The sequence below is a fragment of the Notolepis coatsorum genome (assembly GCF_963971535.1).
Source record: "Notolepis coatsorum genome assembly, chromosome: 13".
NCBI lineage: Eukaryota > Metazoa > Chordata > Actinopteri > Aulopiformes > Paralepididae > Notolepis > Notolepis coatsorum.
Genome location: NC_140177.1, coordinates 77,238,077 through 77,254,145, shown reverse-complemented (window position 1 = coordinate 77,254,145; position 16,069 = coordinate 77,238,077). Strand labels below are relative to the sequence as shown.

Here is a 16,069-nt window from a genome sequence, read left to right as displayed (position 1 = left end):
TACAGTACAGCAACCAAATTAAACTGTATCAAGTCAACTGAAAATGTGAATAGTATGATTTTCTTTTTGAAATAAAAAAAAAATTTAAAATCTCCTTCGAAATAAGCTGTGACCTGTTTTGACCTGCACCTCAAAGAATCGGAATCGAGAATCGTTTAGAACAGGAATCGATATGGAGAATCGGAATCGGAACCGGAATCGTTCAAATCCAAACGATGCCCAACCCTAGTTATGAGTGATTGCATTTGCTGTATTGTTCTTCAAATACATTTTCATAAAGTTGCTTAAGATCCAAATTCAAATGTTTCATGAGTCATTATTTTTATTTGCTATGGGATCATCATGTTATGATGTTGTTGTTTGGTCCTGACAAGAGTCTCAAAGTCTGGGGTGATGGTAGACAAGCAACTCTGAGGTCATGCTCAATGTCCAATCTGTTCCTCTGCTCTGTCTTCAGCTGGACCAGAGCTGAGAAGCCACTTTCACAAAGATAGGTAGTGCAAAAAAATTAAATAAAAAAAAAATATTATAAAGAAAATATATTTGTATAAAAAAAAATTTAATATAATTGGTTTTCGATTATTCGACTAATCGAAAAAAGAATCGACAGATTAGTCGACTACCAAAATAGTCATTAGTTGCAGCCCTATTAAATGTACACTTCATATCCCAGGCTTTCGACCTGCCCACACTACACCACCACAGTCGTTTATTTTTGTTTGTTCTGTTTGCCTTGAACCTTGTATAAATAAATATACGCCGTTTGGCATTTCTTCCTCTTGAACCTGTTGTGTTGCCTTAATACGGGTCCCATTCCTCTGTCCCCTGTTATTTGATACTTGGCCAGGGACTACAGATGAAAACAAGCCTTCTTGGCTAAAATTGGCTCATGGAATGTATTCCCAGTGTCAGAAACATTGTGACTAGGCTAGTAAATTGTGATGAAACAAAGGAGAATATAAATTATGATTTCATTCACAGTTCTTGTGCACGCCTGGTGATACTAAATCCAGATTGAACTCTGCCATTGGAAAGAGGAGATTTGGACCAGTCCATATATGTGCGACTTGGCTATAATAAGGTAATGTATAGGCCTGGTATTCTATATTCTATAATAATATTTCAAATTGTGTGTCCGGATGGCAGAATTCAGTACTGTATCTACAAAACCTTCTGTTTTATCATCTTCCCTATATTAATCTGCTTCGATTCTTTGTACACATGATCTCAAGAAGGTGCTGAACGAGCTCAGTGGCAGTTATTTTAATGTCTGGTCATTTTTAGCATGGTGTTATTCACCGCCAAATAAAATACAAATATAATTGATATTCTCCTTTGGTTCATTACACTTTACTCAAGCCTAGTAACAGACACAATATTTCTGACACTGGGAATAGATTCCCTGAGATCATAGATGTCCCTAGATACCAAGAACAAGCAAATGGACCTTAATTTATAAGAAATGTATGAGAAAATCCATTTGTGGTAAATGGATCCACTTTTCAGCAACAGAGTGATGGACAGCTCCATCCTAAGATTGTAAAATGGAGCTGTCCATCACTGTGGTGCTGAAGAGTGGATCCATTTACCTTAACAGGCTTATCATGGTGAACTGGGAATACTCTGGGAAACACCCGCAGAGACGTGAGCTCCTTTTGAACTTGCTTGACAGAACCAGGCATTCATCACTTATACTTTGACAAAGGATTCTGTCGTCTCTGTAGCGCCAAGCTCCCAACTATTGTATCTAAATTTTTTTTTGCAAAATGCGACTAAATGGATCCCTGGAGAGCTTCTCTGTGTGTTGTTAGATTGATGGAGACGTTGATTGGTATTCATTATTGCATTCTCTTGTGTGAATGTCACACACAGCCAGCCGAATGTTTATCACGGAAGACAAAAAGTAAGCACACGCGCACGCACACACACACACACACACACACACACACACACACACACACACACACAGTACATACAGAAGCCTCATTATTTATCTGAGCAGACATGATCTGTGTGTCTGTGTGGGTACTTTGGTGCCTGTGTGTGTGTGTCTGTGTGTGTGTGGTGGTGACTGTGTGTAGATATGCATGTGTACCTGTGTGTGTACTCACTGTGTGTGTATATTTATCAGTGTATGGGTGGGTGTGCATGCTCAGTATGTGTGTGTTTGTTTGTGTGTGTGATCAGTATAATGTGTGTCTTCCCTGGGGAGACAGCCTAGCTTTCTAGACTGTCTCCCCTCATATTTTGTCAGTCATTCAAGGACAGAGCGTAAAAACCAAACAATGGTTATGTATTGTAACCCTAGGATATGAATGCGGGCAAAGCATCTTGCTTCACATATTGGAACTTCTGTGCGCATATGCGCTCACAACAAAAGTATTTGACATGCACCAATCACCTCCTTCTCCTGCTATAATTGGCAGTGAGCGCCAGTGGTTTGAATGGTTCCTCATTCAGACTCCAACACCAATCCCATTGTGGGGATGTGTTAAAGGTATACAAACTTTTGTTTATGTTCACATTTCCACCCAAATAGTTCTTAATTGTTGTTCTATAGTCTACAAGCTGAATACATTTCCTACCTCATATGAACGGTTTTCAAGAAGTTGTAATGAGTCCCACCTCCTTTGATTGACAGGCAGTTAGCATTTTAGATTTCAAGGAAGATTGTATAAACCAATTAAATTGAAGCACAAGGGTATGTTCACATGCAACATCCCCAAAGACAAGGAGGAACCGAGACATGGACCTCTCTAGCTATTTCTGTCACCATCTCTGGGAAAATAAGCAGACATGGGACTCTACGAAATGAGTGGAATTAATCGTAATATTGCTTATACCAGTAAATGTATTGACGGCTTAATTAATTGAGCAACATATTTGCCATGTTTAGGGTCTTAGAAATTTATTGACATGTTCAACTCAGAATGTCATTCAGTGGATATTTTTTAAAAGGGATACCTTTTTGTATATTTTGGCTTTTTTGATTATTTACAAAAAACTAGGGTAAACTAGGCTAAATTGAGAAAATATTTTATTTAACCTCTTAACACATTGAGTGCCACGCCCCTTTGACCATATATGGGCTAGAGTGCCAGCACTGAAGTCAATGGGAGGTCGGGGAAATTTGCGAAGGCTTAAACTACATCTTAAATTATGGCTATGGGTCTAAAACACCCCTCGCTTATCAATGACTTGCTTGCAGTCAACATTTCCGTTTTATACCGTTTTGAATACGAGTATAGTTTTGGAGAGTTCTATTAATTCCAGAGAAATTCTGCGATAATAGCTCTTTAGTGGAATACATAAAAACACGTTGTCATTTTTCGGCTGATTTATGAATCGTTTTCAAATACAAAACACTAGATTATCGATAGTATATGTGTACTTATGCACGCTAGAGAAGCGGACTGAAAAATCTATTATCCATGACCTGGTCAGCGCTAACGTCATACACACACACACACACACACACACATACACACACACACACAGACACGCTGCGATGGCTGAGAAAAAAACATCTGATTAACCCAATACTGGTAAAATAGAGTCCTTACCTCACATCAGATGTTCTGCAAAAAGATTAATTCAATTCCTGATCGCCATTCCAAATATTGATTGCGTTTATTGATCCAACGTTATAGTCCGAAACACATAATCGACGGTGCTCTGAGGGTCTGAGCTGTATTTGCCCTTTTCGAGCTCAGACCCATTCACAATGATAAGATCAGGCTGGATGGATGAAAAATGAATGGATATCGCTAATAAAAGAAATAACGATTAAAAGACAAGAAAACTCGTCATTGGCACTCAACGCATGGCGAGTTAGCATGACTAATCTGTAATCTCGTCGTTGGCACTCAATGTGTTAAGCCCGGAGCCCTATTTTTCCGCCTAAAATACATACCTAAGTAAATGGAATATTGCTCCATTTCTACAAGGCCCATTTGCATGTTCTTGGTATCTAGGGACATCTATGGACCTCAGTGAATGTATTCCCAGTGTCCGAAATATTGTCTATTACTAGGCTTGCTTAAATTGTGATGAAACAAAGGAGAATATGAATTATGATTTTTCTTTGCATCTTTGACCGTAAATAACACCATGCTAAAAATGACCAGACATGAAAAACTGCCACTGAGCTCGTTCAGTACCTTCTTGAGGTCACGTGTACAAAAAATAGGTAATAAATAAAGGGAAGATAATTAAACATTTTGTAGATACAGTACTGAATTCTCCCATCCGGACCAATGCAATTTGAAATATTATTATAGAATATAGAATAGCAGGCTGAGAGAAAATGGTGGTTTTTCAATGTATGTGATGTATAGATTGGGGGGAGTGACCACAGCTAAAACGGTGCCGGGTCAGAGAGGTCGAAGTGCATGCGGACGGTGGAAGCAGGAGACGGTGGTTCAGTAGCAGGGTGATTGTTGTGAGCCACACTGCCAGCGAGAGAATGTTTGTTGACATTCCTCATTAGAACAGCTGAGATTAGAGTGTACTGTCTCGACGAGCAGGAGGGAGAGAGGTTCATCTTAATGCAACAGTGAATGAAACTGCATTTTAATGTGTGAAAGGTTAAACGCAGTTGTCATGACAACACGTCACATGACAACCAGAATGCGGGGCCGTCGTTGCGACGACGAACATCTATAAGTCGAACGGTGTTTCCGGGTGTTGAGCAGACTAAAATCTGACTGAGACTAAGAGGGAAGAAACCAGAAGAGACTCTCTCCTCTCGACGAGAGAGAGGGGGGGGGGGGGGGGAGAATGGCACATCACCAGTAGCTTCGGCTACCACGAGGATGGTTTTAGGCTAACGAACAGGCCTGAACACTATTGGACTGAACAGCAAAAGGACGATAATATGAACACACCGAAAGATCATTAGAAATATACTCTTCAAGGACAATACAATCTGTTAACATCTGAGCTGAGGTTTCTGTTTAGAGAAATAAAACCATGCTTTTCCTTGTAAGGTATTTCACGTTGTCGAAGTGTCGAATTCTTACGGAGGTGGGGAAGTATTATGGTTTACGGATTGCACTAACGGGGGGGAGATAAGGATCTTATCCACCAGTATCGGAGACGTCAGGACCATTAAAAGTACACAACGCAGAGGAATTGGATGGAGAGCCAAACAGACGAAGACGTGATACTGGCCAGTTTGATCAGAATCTTACAGTTGATGCCGTTGGGACCCGGATTTGCAAGAGATTAAAACAACGGGAACAGTTGGTTGTTGATGACAGCCGGATTTGCAAGAGATAAGAACAACGGATAAAGACTTTTTCAATAATGGGGCGACAGTGGACAACAGTCATCAATGTGTGGGAGAATCATGATCGAAGCAAGGCCGGTCAGCCCTGGGAGAGAGCGGCGAGTCGAGCGGTCAGGAGGCGAACCAGCGCTGTAGGGGAAACAGCGCTCCGATCAAAAATGTGAGTTCACTGTGCACACGGTTGTTTTGATTTTATAGCCAAATAAAAACGAACAGATAGTGAATCCGTAAACGTAAACATTTCTAGTTTGACACAGAGAGAGAATGCCAGCTGTAATAATATGAGCAGAGAGCCATGGTGAAAATCGAGGGTGTTATCTACAGAGAATGAAAAGCAAATGAGGCAGGCTGCACAGTTTTGGTTTAAGGAGGGTAAATGCGAGATGAGGAAAGGGGGGGGGGGGGGGGGCGCTTGAATCAGATCGAAAAATTGTTATGGCGGGACTGTTTTCATAACAGAAGGAAAGTCGAAAGGAGATTGTACCAGTGTGTATTATGTCCGATCAGGCAAGAGTATTAGTCTGAGAAAGCGTCCCCTGATAATGGATAGGAAAGAGGAAAAACAGCGGTGTTTTCAGGCCTTGGAAGGAGGGGCAGCGTTCGTTTTGTTTGTGAGAGAGTAGCCATTATGAGCGAGTCAAAATGGCCGTGAGCACCACGAGGAGATAACAACAGATAAAGAACCAGGAAGTGACACGTCAACTAAAACACCATGGAGGAGGAGTAGGTCGCCACCTAGTGGCGGAGGGGGGGTAGTGCTGGGGAGTTTTCATTACCCATAGGGGAATATTTAGATAGAGGCCTGTACTACCATCTAGTGGCGGAGTGGGGGAGTGATTCAATAGTGAATCTAATGAGATTAAATAAGAATTGCACAGAAAGATGGTGCAGTTATTTGAATGGGTTAATAATTGAATAAAGAGGGAGTTTGAATTCCAGTGGGGCCTTCTCACACCTAATAAATAGGCAGAGTCTTGAGGGGACACGTCACCAGAAAGAACTGGCGCGCGCTGGGGGTCACCCGTGGGACAAACGTAGAGCGCCGAGTGGGTATCGTTTAGCTGCTGGTGTCACGCCGGAAGACAACAAAACAGGGAACAGCCCTGTAGGATTAGATATGGGTGTGGAGAAGGTGGGGGACTAATAGAACAAATAGGAGCTTGCAGAGGAAAAAAAATATATAGAGAACGAGCTGCAGGCCCAAAGCCATGGTAGACTAATAGCAAAACAAGGGAAGTCGAATGGACAGACGACTGCCGGTGTTGTGTTTCTGCTTTCAAGGGGGGAATGACACCGACAGCGATGGAGATGGCCAGGAGACAGACTGGAGGAGGAGGAAGCCGCAGGGGCCAGGCACCGCAGCCTGGTCCACAGATGATCCACGACGAGAGGGAGGAGACGGCGGCGGTGGAGGAGCAGATGTGGAGAGGACAGCCAGAGACACTGAGCAGTAGCAGACCAGGGGGGACACTTTTGCCTAGGGGACCGCGCCCTGGGAGGGGGACCAGCTCAGGAAAGGAGCCGTCACTGAAAGGGGCCCTTGCCTAGAAGACGGGACCGGCCCGAGATGGGAGGTGTACTGTAAGAGAGGGAAGGGAGCGCTCTGATTTGGACGTGGGGTACCGAATAGGGGGGCCGAAGGGTTTAGGTGTGTCGTCTGAAAAGTTGCAATCTGTGTTTTTCTCTGTCTCTCTCTCTCTCTCTCCTCCATGACCGTGGTTTATCCTTTCTGGTTTGGGTGTGATGCGGGTGATGGAAAACAAAAGGGAAAACAGCAGACGGCGGGGCCCTCATTGTTATGAGTCTATTTTTGTGTATAATTAATTGAAAAACCAAGTAGATTTATGATTCTGAAGGGGTGATAAGAATCAAGGGGGGATTGAGAGAAAATGGTGGTTTTTCAATGTATGTGATGTATAGATTGGGGGGAGTGACCACAGCTAAAACGGTGCCGGGTCAGAGAGGTCGAAGTGCATGCGGACGGTGGAAGCAGGAGACGGTGGTTCAGTAGCAGGGTGATTGTTGTGAGCCACACTGCCAGCGAGAGAATGTTTGTTGACATTCCTCATTAGAACAGCTGAGATTAGAGTGTACTGTCTCGACGAGCAGGAGGGAGAGAGGTTCATCTTAATGCAACAGTGAATGAAACTGCATTTTAATGTGTGAAAGGTTAAACGCAGTTGTCATGACAACACGTCACATGACAACCAGAATGCGGGGCCGTCGTTGCGACGACGAACATCTATAAGTCGAACGGTGTTTCCGGGTGTTGAGCAGACTAAAATCTGACTGAGACTAAGAGGGAAGAAACCAGAAGAGACTCTCTCCTCTCGACGAGAGAGAGGGGGGGGGGGGGGGGGGGAGAATGGCACATCACCAGTAGCTTCGGCTACCACGAGGATGGTTTTAGGCTAACGAACAGGCCTGAACACTATTGGACTGAACAGCAAAAGGACGATAATATGAACACACCGAAAGATCATTAGAAATATACTCTTCAAGGACAATACAATCTGTTAACATCTGAGCTGAGGTTTCTGTTTAGAGAAATAAAACCATGCTTTTCCTTGTAAGGTATTTCACGTTGTCGAAGTGTCGAATTCTTACGGAGGTGGGGAAGTATTATGGTTTACGGATTGCACTAACGGGGGGGAGATAAGGATCTTATCCACCAGTATCGGAGACGTCAGGACCATTAAAAGTACACAACGCAGAGGAATTGGATGGAGAGCCAAACAGACGAAGACGTGATACTGGCCAGTTTGATCAGAATCTTACAAGGCTTATAAATTACCTTATTATAGCCAATTCACCCATTTATGGATTGTGCCAAATCTTATCTTTCAAATGCCTGAGTTCAATTTGGATTTAGTATCACCAGGCGTGCATAAGAACAGATAATGAAATCTACTGTATGTACAGTAGGTTTATTATTCTGGCCAGAGTGCTGCCATTTTGAAACTAATTTCAAATCTGATTGTTGCTACATGCTAAAAATAGGGGAGAGAAGGCGGCTGGGTGGCGCAGCGGACAAGGCACTTGTCACCAACGCAAGAGACACTGGTATCGAAATCCAGCTGTCAGCGTTGCTTCCGGCTTGGCCGGCCGTCATACTGGCTCGATTGGCAGAGTCACCGGGAGGGAAGCCGGTGGGTGGGTCTGGGTCGTTGTGGACAGCGACTCCTACAGTTCGGTCGGGGGGGCCTGCACAGCGAGGTAAGGAGAGGTAGTGTGACCTTCCACACGTTACACTCTCTCAGTGAGAGTCCGCGCTGCCAGGTGAAAAGAAGTGGTGGGCTGGGTAGTACACATGTATCGGAGGAAGCATGTGATAGTCTCCGCCCTCCCAGACCGAAGGTAGGGGGTAGAGTGCGCAACGACCAGGAAGGGGATTGGGAATTGGCATAACGACTAACATTGGGAGGGGAGAAAAACGGAAAAAGGAGGGGGGGAAAGATTATAATAAAAAATAATAATAGGGGAGAGAAACGAACTGCGCTCCAATATATGCCAATAACGTTACGTTTTGTGGTTTATTATCCAGAGTAATAAGAGATACCGTAATTCCTCTAATAGTAACCAATATTCAATTAAAAACCGGGTCTCTATTAATGACCGGGTGCGCTGTTGAGCTAAGCAATTATAAGCCGGCCTCCTAATACAAGCCGGGTTTCATGTATATTAGAGGAATTACGGTATTTCCCTCAACGGATTTACCATAGGCAATATATTTTGTTATTGTTGTTATATGCTGGCCTGGCTGTGCAGTAAATACCATATAATGGTATGGTGTTAATGTTTACCAAGAGAGTAAGCCTACCTCAGAATTGTATAAAACGAAGTTATTATTATTATTATTATTATTATTATTATTATTATTATTATTATTATTATTATTATTATTATTATTATTATTATTATTATACCAGTATTGTGATTGCACTATTTTACTTTATTTTACTTTTTTTGACCACCTGTAATTGCACTGTTTACTACCGTATTTCATACAGTACTTGGTTTCAATAAATGAACCCAGTACATTTTACTGGGTTCAAACTGACACAAAATGTTGATTTATTCATTATGATCTGTTTGAAAATTAGAAATATAGGCCTCTCTCTTATACATGCCTCCTCCTAATACAAGCCTGGTATCCGCTACAGTTGAAACAAATACAAGCCGGGGTTACTATTAGAGGAATTACGGTATTTAAAAATTCATACAGAAGTAATTTGCTTTAAGCCCCATAGAGACCTTTGGGAAGTATCGTTCTGAAAAATTCCAACACTCATTGAAAGCTATCGATGTCCTCTTCAAAATGGCATAAAAAATAACTACAATTCCCATCGGTCAATCTTTCAAAATGGCTGACTTTCGTGATCAAAACAGCACAAAACGAATACTAAAATTGCACTAATAATACTTTAACCTATTGGTAAACTAACGTATTGATGATAATATACATTATAACTGCTGTTGTGACATGGTTGTGATGTTTATACTTGAATTCGTTTGAGAAAAAAAACGATAATTTTGTCAACAAGTCTGGAGAGGTTGATTTATGACGTGATGTCATTTGCGGTCCGCCGACGGACCGCACGGGCGGAAGAGGTTAAGTGAGACCGAAATCTTCCGGAGACAGTTTGCCAGCTCAAGCAATTCTTGATCTACTGGATGAAATCAAGGATGCTATTGAGCCAGCCACCCAGAGATCCCATGCAATCGTATGTATTATTTAAATATTGTTATTTAATGTTGTCGGCTTTCCCAATGTTGTCTGCGCTATTGATTGATTTTGAAACGAGATTTAGATTTTGCATCATGCTGCAATTTTTATTTGTGTTATGCATTGCTCTTGCTGCTTGTTTGATTATGTCTTCATTATATAAAGCCCTTTGAACTGCAATCCTTGTATGAAAGGTGCTATATAAATAAAGATTATTATTATTATTATTATTGACTGCACTCACGTACCACCACAAATATGCTCCAGGGTCAACTTTATTTTATAACGTTTCATCGGGTCCATGGAGTAGACGCTGGAAACACGGCCATGAAAAGTTTATTCTGGAGTATATGATAATGCAGGTTATATTCTCTTAACTCATTGTTACAACAACATGACTTGCCCTAAGGCCTCAACAGTCACAGGAAATATGGCTAGTTTCCCGGTAGGCCTTGGTTGTAAAATGGTGGACACATGGAAGTCGGACACGTTTTTACCAAAAATAACAATATTTATTTAACAACTATTTTCTATTAACGCCACTATTTTTTTTAAACTCACAATTAACTTTTAAGAATAATAAAAAAAAAAATTACTTTATTTTAAATTTTTTACTAGACTTCACTCAGGTGTATTATTGATGCTCTCATTGATACTATGTTTGTTTCTGAAGTGTGTGTGTATGTGTGAAATAGAGAGATAGAGAGAGAGAGGGGGGTGAGAGAGATGAGGAAGGGGCAAGAGAGAAAGAGAGGTGTGTGTGTGTGTGTGAGAGAGGGGGGGGGGGGGGTGGTGTGATTACTCAGCCCTTGTGTGGGTGAATGTAACAAGTTCCTAACGTTTTCTTTCCCCTATTATTTCATGCACACTTTATTCATTGTTTTAAATTATTATTTTCTTTTAAGTTATTTTGTGCATCACTCTTGTTTTGAATTTGATGCTGGCTGCATACAGCAAGCATTTGTTGACTCTCATGTTGATATGATTTTGAAACAAAATAAACTAAACTGAAACTAGCAAACCCACTCTGGAAACTAACTGAAACTGAACAACAAAAATGTAAAATGAAATAAAAATAAATACTATAATAACCCAGGTCTGACATCGCTATAGCGTTATAGCACTAGCTAGTTAGTTGGATATGTTAGCTAGCTAACTTATTATTTTGTGTAGCGCATATGCGCATTTGCATTGCATACAATCACCTGGGGATGAGGTTAAAGGGCCAGTTCACCCAAAATAATAATAATAACTTAAAAAAATAATCTCTTACCCAAAGTAGATGTCTGCCAATGTCTGCCGTCAGTCAAATACAATGGAGCTGAATGGCACTCGGTTGTTGGCACTCAAAGTGCCAAAAAGAAATACATTTGAAAAACTCAAAAGCAATGTCTCAGTATTCCAATGTACAGCCCCACCCAACCCCACCCCACCTACCCAACCTCCTCCAATGTACAGTTTCCATGTCAAATGTATGTCGGTATTCCAATGTACAGTGTGTGTCCCCCCCTACCCAACCCCCCCCCCCCCCCCCCCCTCCAATGTACAGCCCCACCCCACCTACCCAACCTCCCCCAATGCACAGTTTCTATGTCAAATGTATATACTCTTCTTCTGGATTTTTTTAGTATCACAAACAGTACTGTATTTGAAAATCTGGTATGTCATAAATGTATAGATGTAGCAGTACTGTCTATCTGTATGTCATGTGTGTCATATGATGAATTGAAAATGGGGGACCCTGATGGAAACTAGACGAAAGTCTTTCTCAGGTCTGCATCCTCTTAACAATTGTATGTATTGAGCTGTACTGTACTGTACCCATTCTGCAATCTGTTAATAAACTTTTCAATCAATCAATCAAAACTCTAGAAATCATGACAAGGTTACTCAAGATAATCCACAGACCTTGTTGTGAACAGTTTTGTTTACAAACTATTTTCTACCAAAGTACACCCCATTATAATACATGGCAGGTGTACTTCTGTAGAAAATAGACAATTACTTCTAGGGCTAGAATAATGCATGTGCAGTTCTCTTTTTGGGCAGGTTTCAATGTCAAGTGTAAATGAGTTTTTAGCTTGAGATGTTAGAAATGTGACAGCACGACTGAGTGCCAACAGAAATAACAAGAGGGCAAAACATACACACACAGAACAAATACTTTATGTTCTAATACATATGTGGTAATGGTCTGTTTGTTTGTTTGTTTGTTTGGAGATGTAACTCTCTCCTGGTGTGGAGTGGGGGGGGGGGGGCAGACAGAAGAGAAAAACATCATTCTTCTTTCTGTAACAATCTCAGCATGCTTTTTAAGAACAGCGAGGGCATTTAAAACATCGATAAAAAAGTGTGCTGTAGCATAAAAAGTGTGTGTGTGTGTGTGTGTGCATGCTTTAAACATATTTTCACCATCACAACACAAATATAGCACAACCACTCACACAACCCAAATAAAGACAAAACCAAAACTAAACTCATAAAGTCTAGGGAATCATATTCTGTACCAAACACAGAGCCTGTGATGAAGAGACTTTGGTTGTACTGCCGGCGTCAAAGCCCCTGGTTTATCCAAACCATTCATTAACGGTTCCTGGTCGCGGCTCACGGCGCCGTGATGAAGTGACGTCATCAGTTTGTGACGCTCTGTACCGAAAACGTAGTCCATTTCCGGGTTTTTTCCGGCGTGGCATTATGACGTGGCCTTGAAACTACACGCTACTTTTTATTTTGTGTTGATAAACCAATAAATGACTCAACCAGGATCATTTCAATTCGATGCTAAATAAACTTGTACGCACGCGTAAAATGTGCCAGATTTAATTTGACATGCGTTACATTTTTATCAATATCTTGGCCATTTTTTGTGCTAGAATGAAACGGAACAGATTGGGAGGAAGTGACGAAGGAGGCGGAAGTTACTGCCAGAAAAAAAGAGTAGAACAAGCCTGCACATGAGCGAGAAATTCGTCGGACAGTTAGTAGTTAGTAGTTCGACTTTTATAACAGTAGTAGTAGCAGTAGTAGTAGCAGTAATAGTAGTGGTAGTAGTAGTAGTAGCAGTAGTAGTAGTTGTAGTAGCAGTAGTAGTAGTATTAGTAGACGTTTTAGTAGTAGTAGTTTGAGCTATCCTATGCTAACGTTGATGATCCATCTTTGGTTGGTGATGGTGACTACAACGAAAGGTCCACTGATGACAACAATGAAAGGTAAAGACACTTATTTTGGACTTTGATTGCTTTTGTTTTAGTCAGACTTGTTGGGAAAGGCAAAGAAAGGCTTCCACATGATAAGTGCACATGATGAATGCACATGTACAGGATAAGTGTACATGATAAGTGTGCATCAAGAGAGTCCTTGTTGAATGTTGAATGTCTACAGTGAGGAGGAGCAAGGAGCAGAAGGAGCAGAAGACCTGCCTTCAACCAGTTCAGTGAGACATGGAAGGAGGCCTAACCAAGACAGGTGAGACTTATTATTATTATTATTATTATTATTATTATTATTATTATTATTATTATTATTATTATTATTATTATTATTATTATTATTATTATTATTATTATTATTATTATTATTATTATTATTATTATTATTATTAGTGCTTTTGTTTTAGTTATTACTCTGTTCATAAAAGTTGAAAATAATGTATTTTTACATGTCATTGTCTACAGCAATGATTTGCCTGGGACATCTAGGGGGGCAGGGCGTGCCCAAGCCAGATCCAGGTCAAGAAATGACCCAGACAGGTGAGAGACTTATTATGGATGTTTATTGCTTTTTTATTATTACTAGGTTTGCAGACTTTGTATGCAATATATACAGAATGGAATATTGAGTGTATATACAGTGTGTGTGTGTTGTATGAGCAGTGTTTTATATGTACTATGTGTGTGCCATTTATGTGCAGACATGATGAGCAGCCTGCTCCAGTCCGACGCAGGACAACCCAGGCCAGGCCAAGACGTCCAGCCCAGGCAGGAGATCAGGCAGGAGATCAGACTCCCTGGAAGACCGACAGTGATCCTGATCCAGCCCCTCAGCCCCTCCGGTTCATGCCGTGCAGACCCCCAGGACCGCAGCTAGACCCCCATGCCACGTATACACAGGTAACACCTGTCAAAAGGCGTTACAGTTTGACAGGTGCAATATTTTTTTTGGATACGCCTCAGGCATCCTGCACTCTATATGACTGCACTCTAGTCATATGTGTACTGTATATATGTATATTGAATATCCCACAATTTAATTATTTAGTTATTTTTAACTTTTTTACTGTAAAACTATTTTTTTTAACTTTTTTTTGTAAAAAAAATTACATTTACTGACTTTTTGTAAAAAAAAAAAAAAAAAAAAAGCATGCTGGTGATCATTTCCAGTTGAGAATCAAAATTTCGTCTGTGTTTATTACCTGTGTATGGAGAAAATAATGCTTTGTAAATTGAATTCTGATCTGTTCTCTTTTGTTTATGTAAATATGCTACCTGAGGGTGCATTTCCACTGTTTTATATCCTTGATTTGATATGTTTGCATTGGTTCATCATACTAAAAATAACACATTTTCTCAATCCGATTTTGTGTTTTGTGTTGTACATTATGCAGTATACAGTATACAGTATTATACAATATGAAAACTAACTGTCAGGTCATATATGTGAGGCTGTGCTGAAAAAAAAGATACCAAACATACCATGGTAAAACATTTTAAAATGGGAATTATACAATTTAAATCAAAATTAGCCAAAACATTGAAATATCCCAAGACCTGCAAGAGCTGACTAAAATGTTATTTTTGAAATATATCTTTGAAATATGCGTGAAAATACATACATGGGACCTCTTCTGAAATACCTTCAATTAAACAAAGTACAGTGCAAAGTTGTTTTGAAGTGCAATATTTGGCAGAAAATGTATATGATATAATGTTTTCAGATATGCAACAGCAAAGTGAAGTATTGTGCTTGCGAAGGTTTGGGGGGGGGGGCATGGATGACTGACATGGTAATATCTGGCCAGTCGGTTCGGATCAAATTGTTATTTTAGTTTGGATAAAAGAGGTTCTACTCATCTGTACTAATCACTGACCTCAGATCAGCACTCCTACTCTGGGGAGCTTGGTGAATATGGGCCCAGGTGGTATTCATTCAGAAGTTGCTTATAAATGTCCAAGAACTAGGATTGCTGGGCTAATATGACTGAAAACTGCATCACCCAAATTATCTTTTATTATATTTTAGTAGGATCACCATTAGCTGATGCCTTAGTGCCTTCCTGGGGTCCGCACGCATGCACGCACGCACGCACGCACGCACGCACACACACACACACACACACACACACACACACACACACACACACACACACACACACACACACACACACACACACACACACACACACACACACACACACACACACACACACACACACACACACACACACACACACACACACACACACACACACACACACACTTTAAATCAATGGTTCTGTCATTAACTGATGCCTTAGTGACTGCTAGTCTTCCTCGGATCCACACACACACACACCTACACTCTTTAAATCAGTGGTCATGCTCTTCAACTCACCTGTTTAATGGCATACACCAGCTTGCCATAGCAGTACACTATGACCATGAACGGGATGAGCAGGCAGAAGACAAACAGGCAGATGATGTAGGATATGTTATTTGCTGTCTTGGCCGTCCAGTCAACGGAGCAGGTGGTCCCGGGCCCCTCGAGGCCATAGTGGCTCCAGCCGAACAGAGGCGGGACGGTCCAGGCCAGGGAGTAGCCCCAGGACAGTGCTATGCCCAGGTACACTTTGCGGTAGTTGGTGGCGTCTGCCTCCATGGGACCAACCATCGTGCTGTAGCGCTCGAAGGAGAGGACGGCGAGGGAGATCAGAGACACGATGCCTGGAGGGGTGGGATGACACAAACACGTGCACGCACACACACACACACACACACACACACACACACACACACACACACAATTTCAAACACAAAAGTTAGTATACATTACATACCCACAGCAAGCACACATACAGT

General features: G+C 41.3%; 1 protein-coding gene across 1 annotated transcript in view; it reads right to left on the bottom strand.

Annotated features, from left to right (window-relative positions):
* tmtopsa (teleost multiple tissue opsin a) overlaps positions 1-16,069 on the bottom strand; it is a gene marked incomplete at both ends in the record, with an annotated part of 416,667 nt that overhangs the window by 316,792 nt on the left and 83,806 nt on the right. The window contains one exon of the mRNA XM_084326877.1: positions 15,606-15,934. Within this exon, the coding sequence (XP_084183003.1) occupies positions 15,606-15,934 (329 nt within the window). The remainder of the gene's footprint in view (positions 1-15,605; positions 15,935-16,069) is intronic.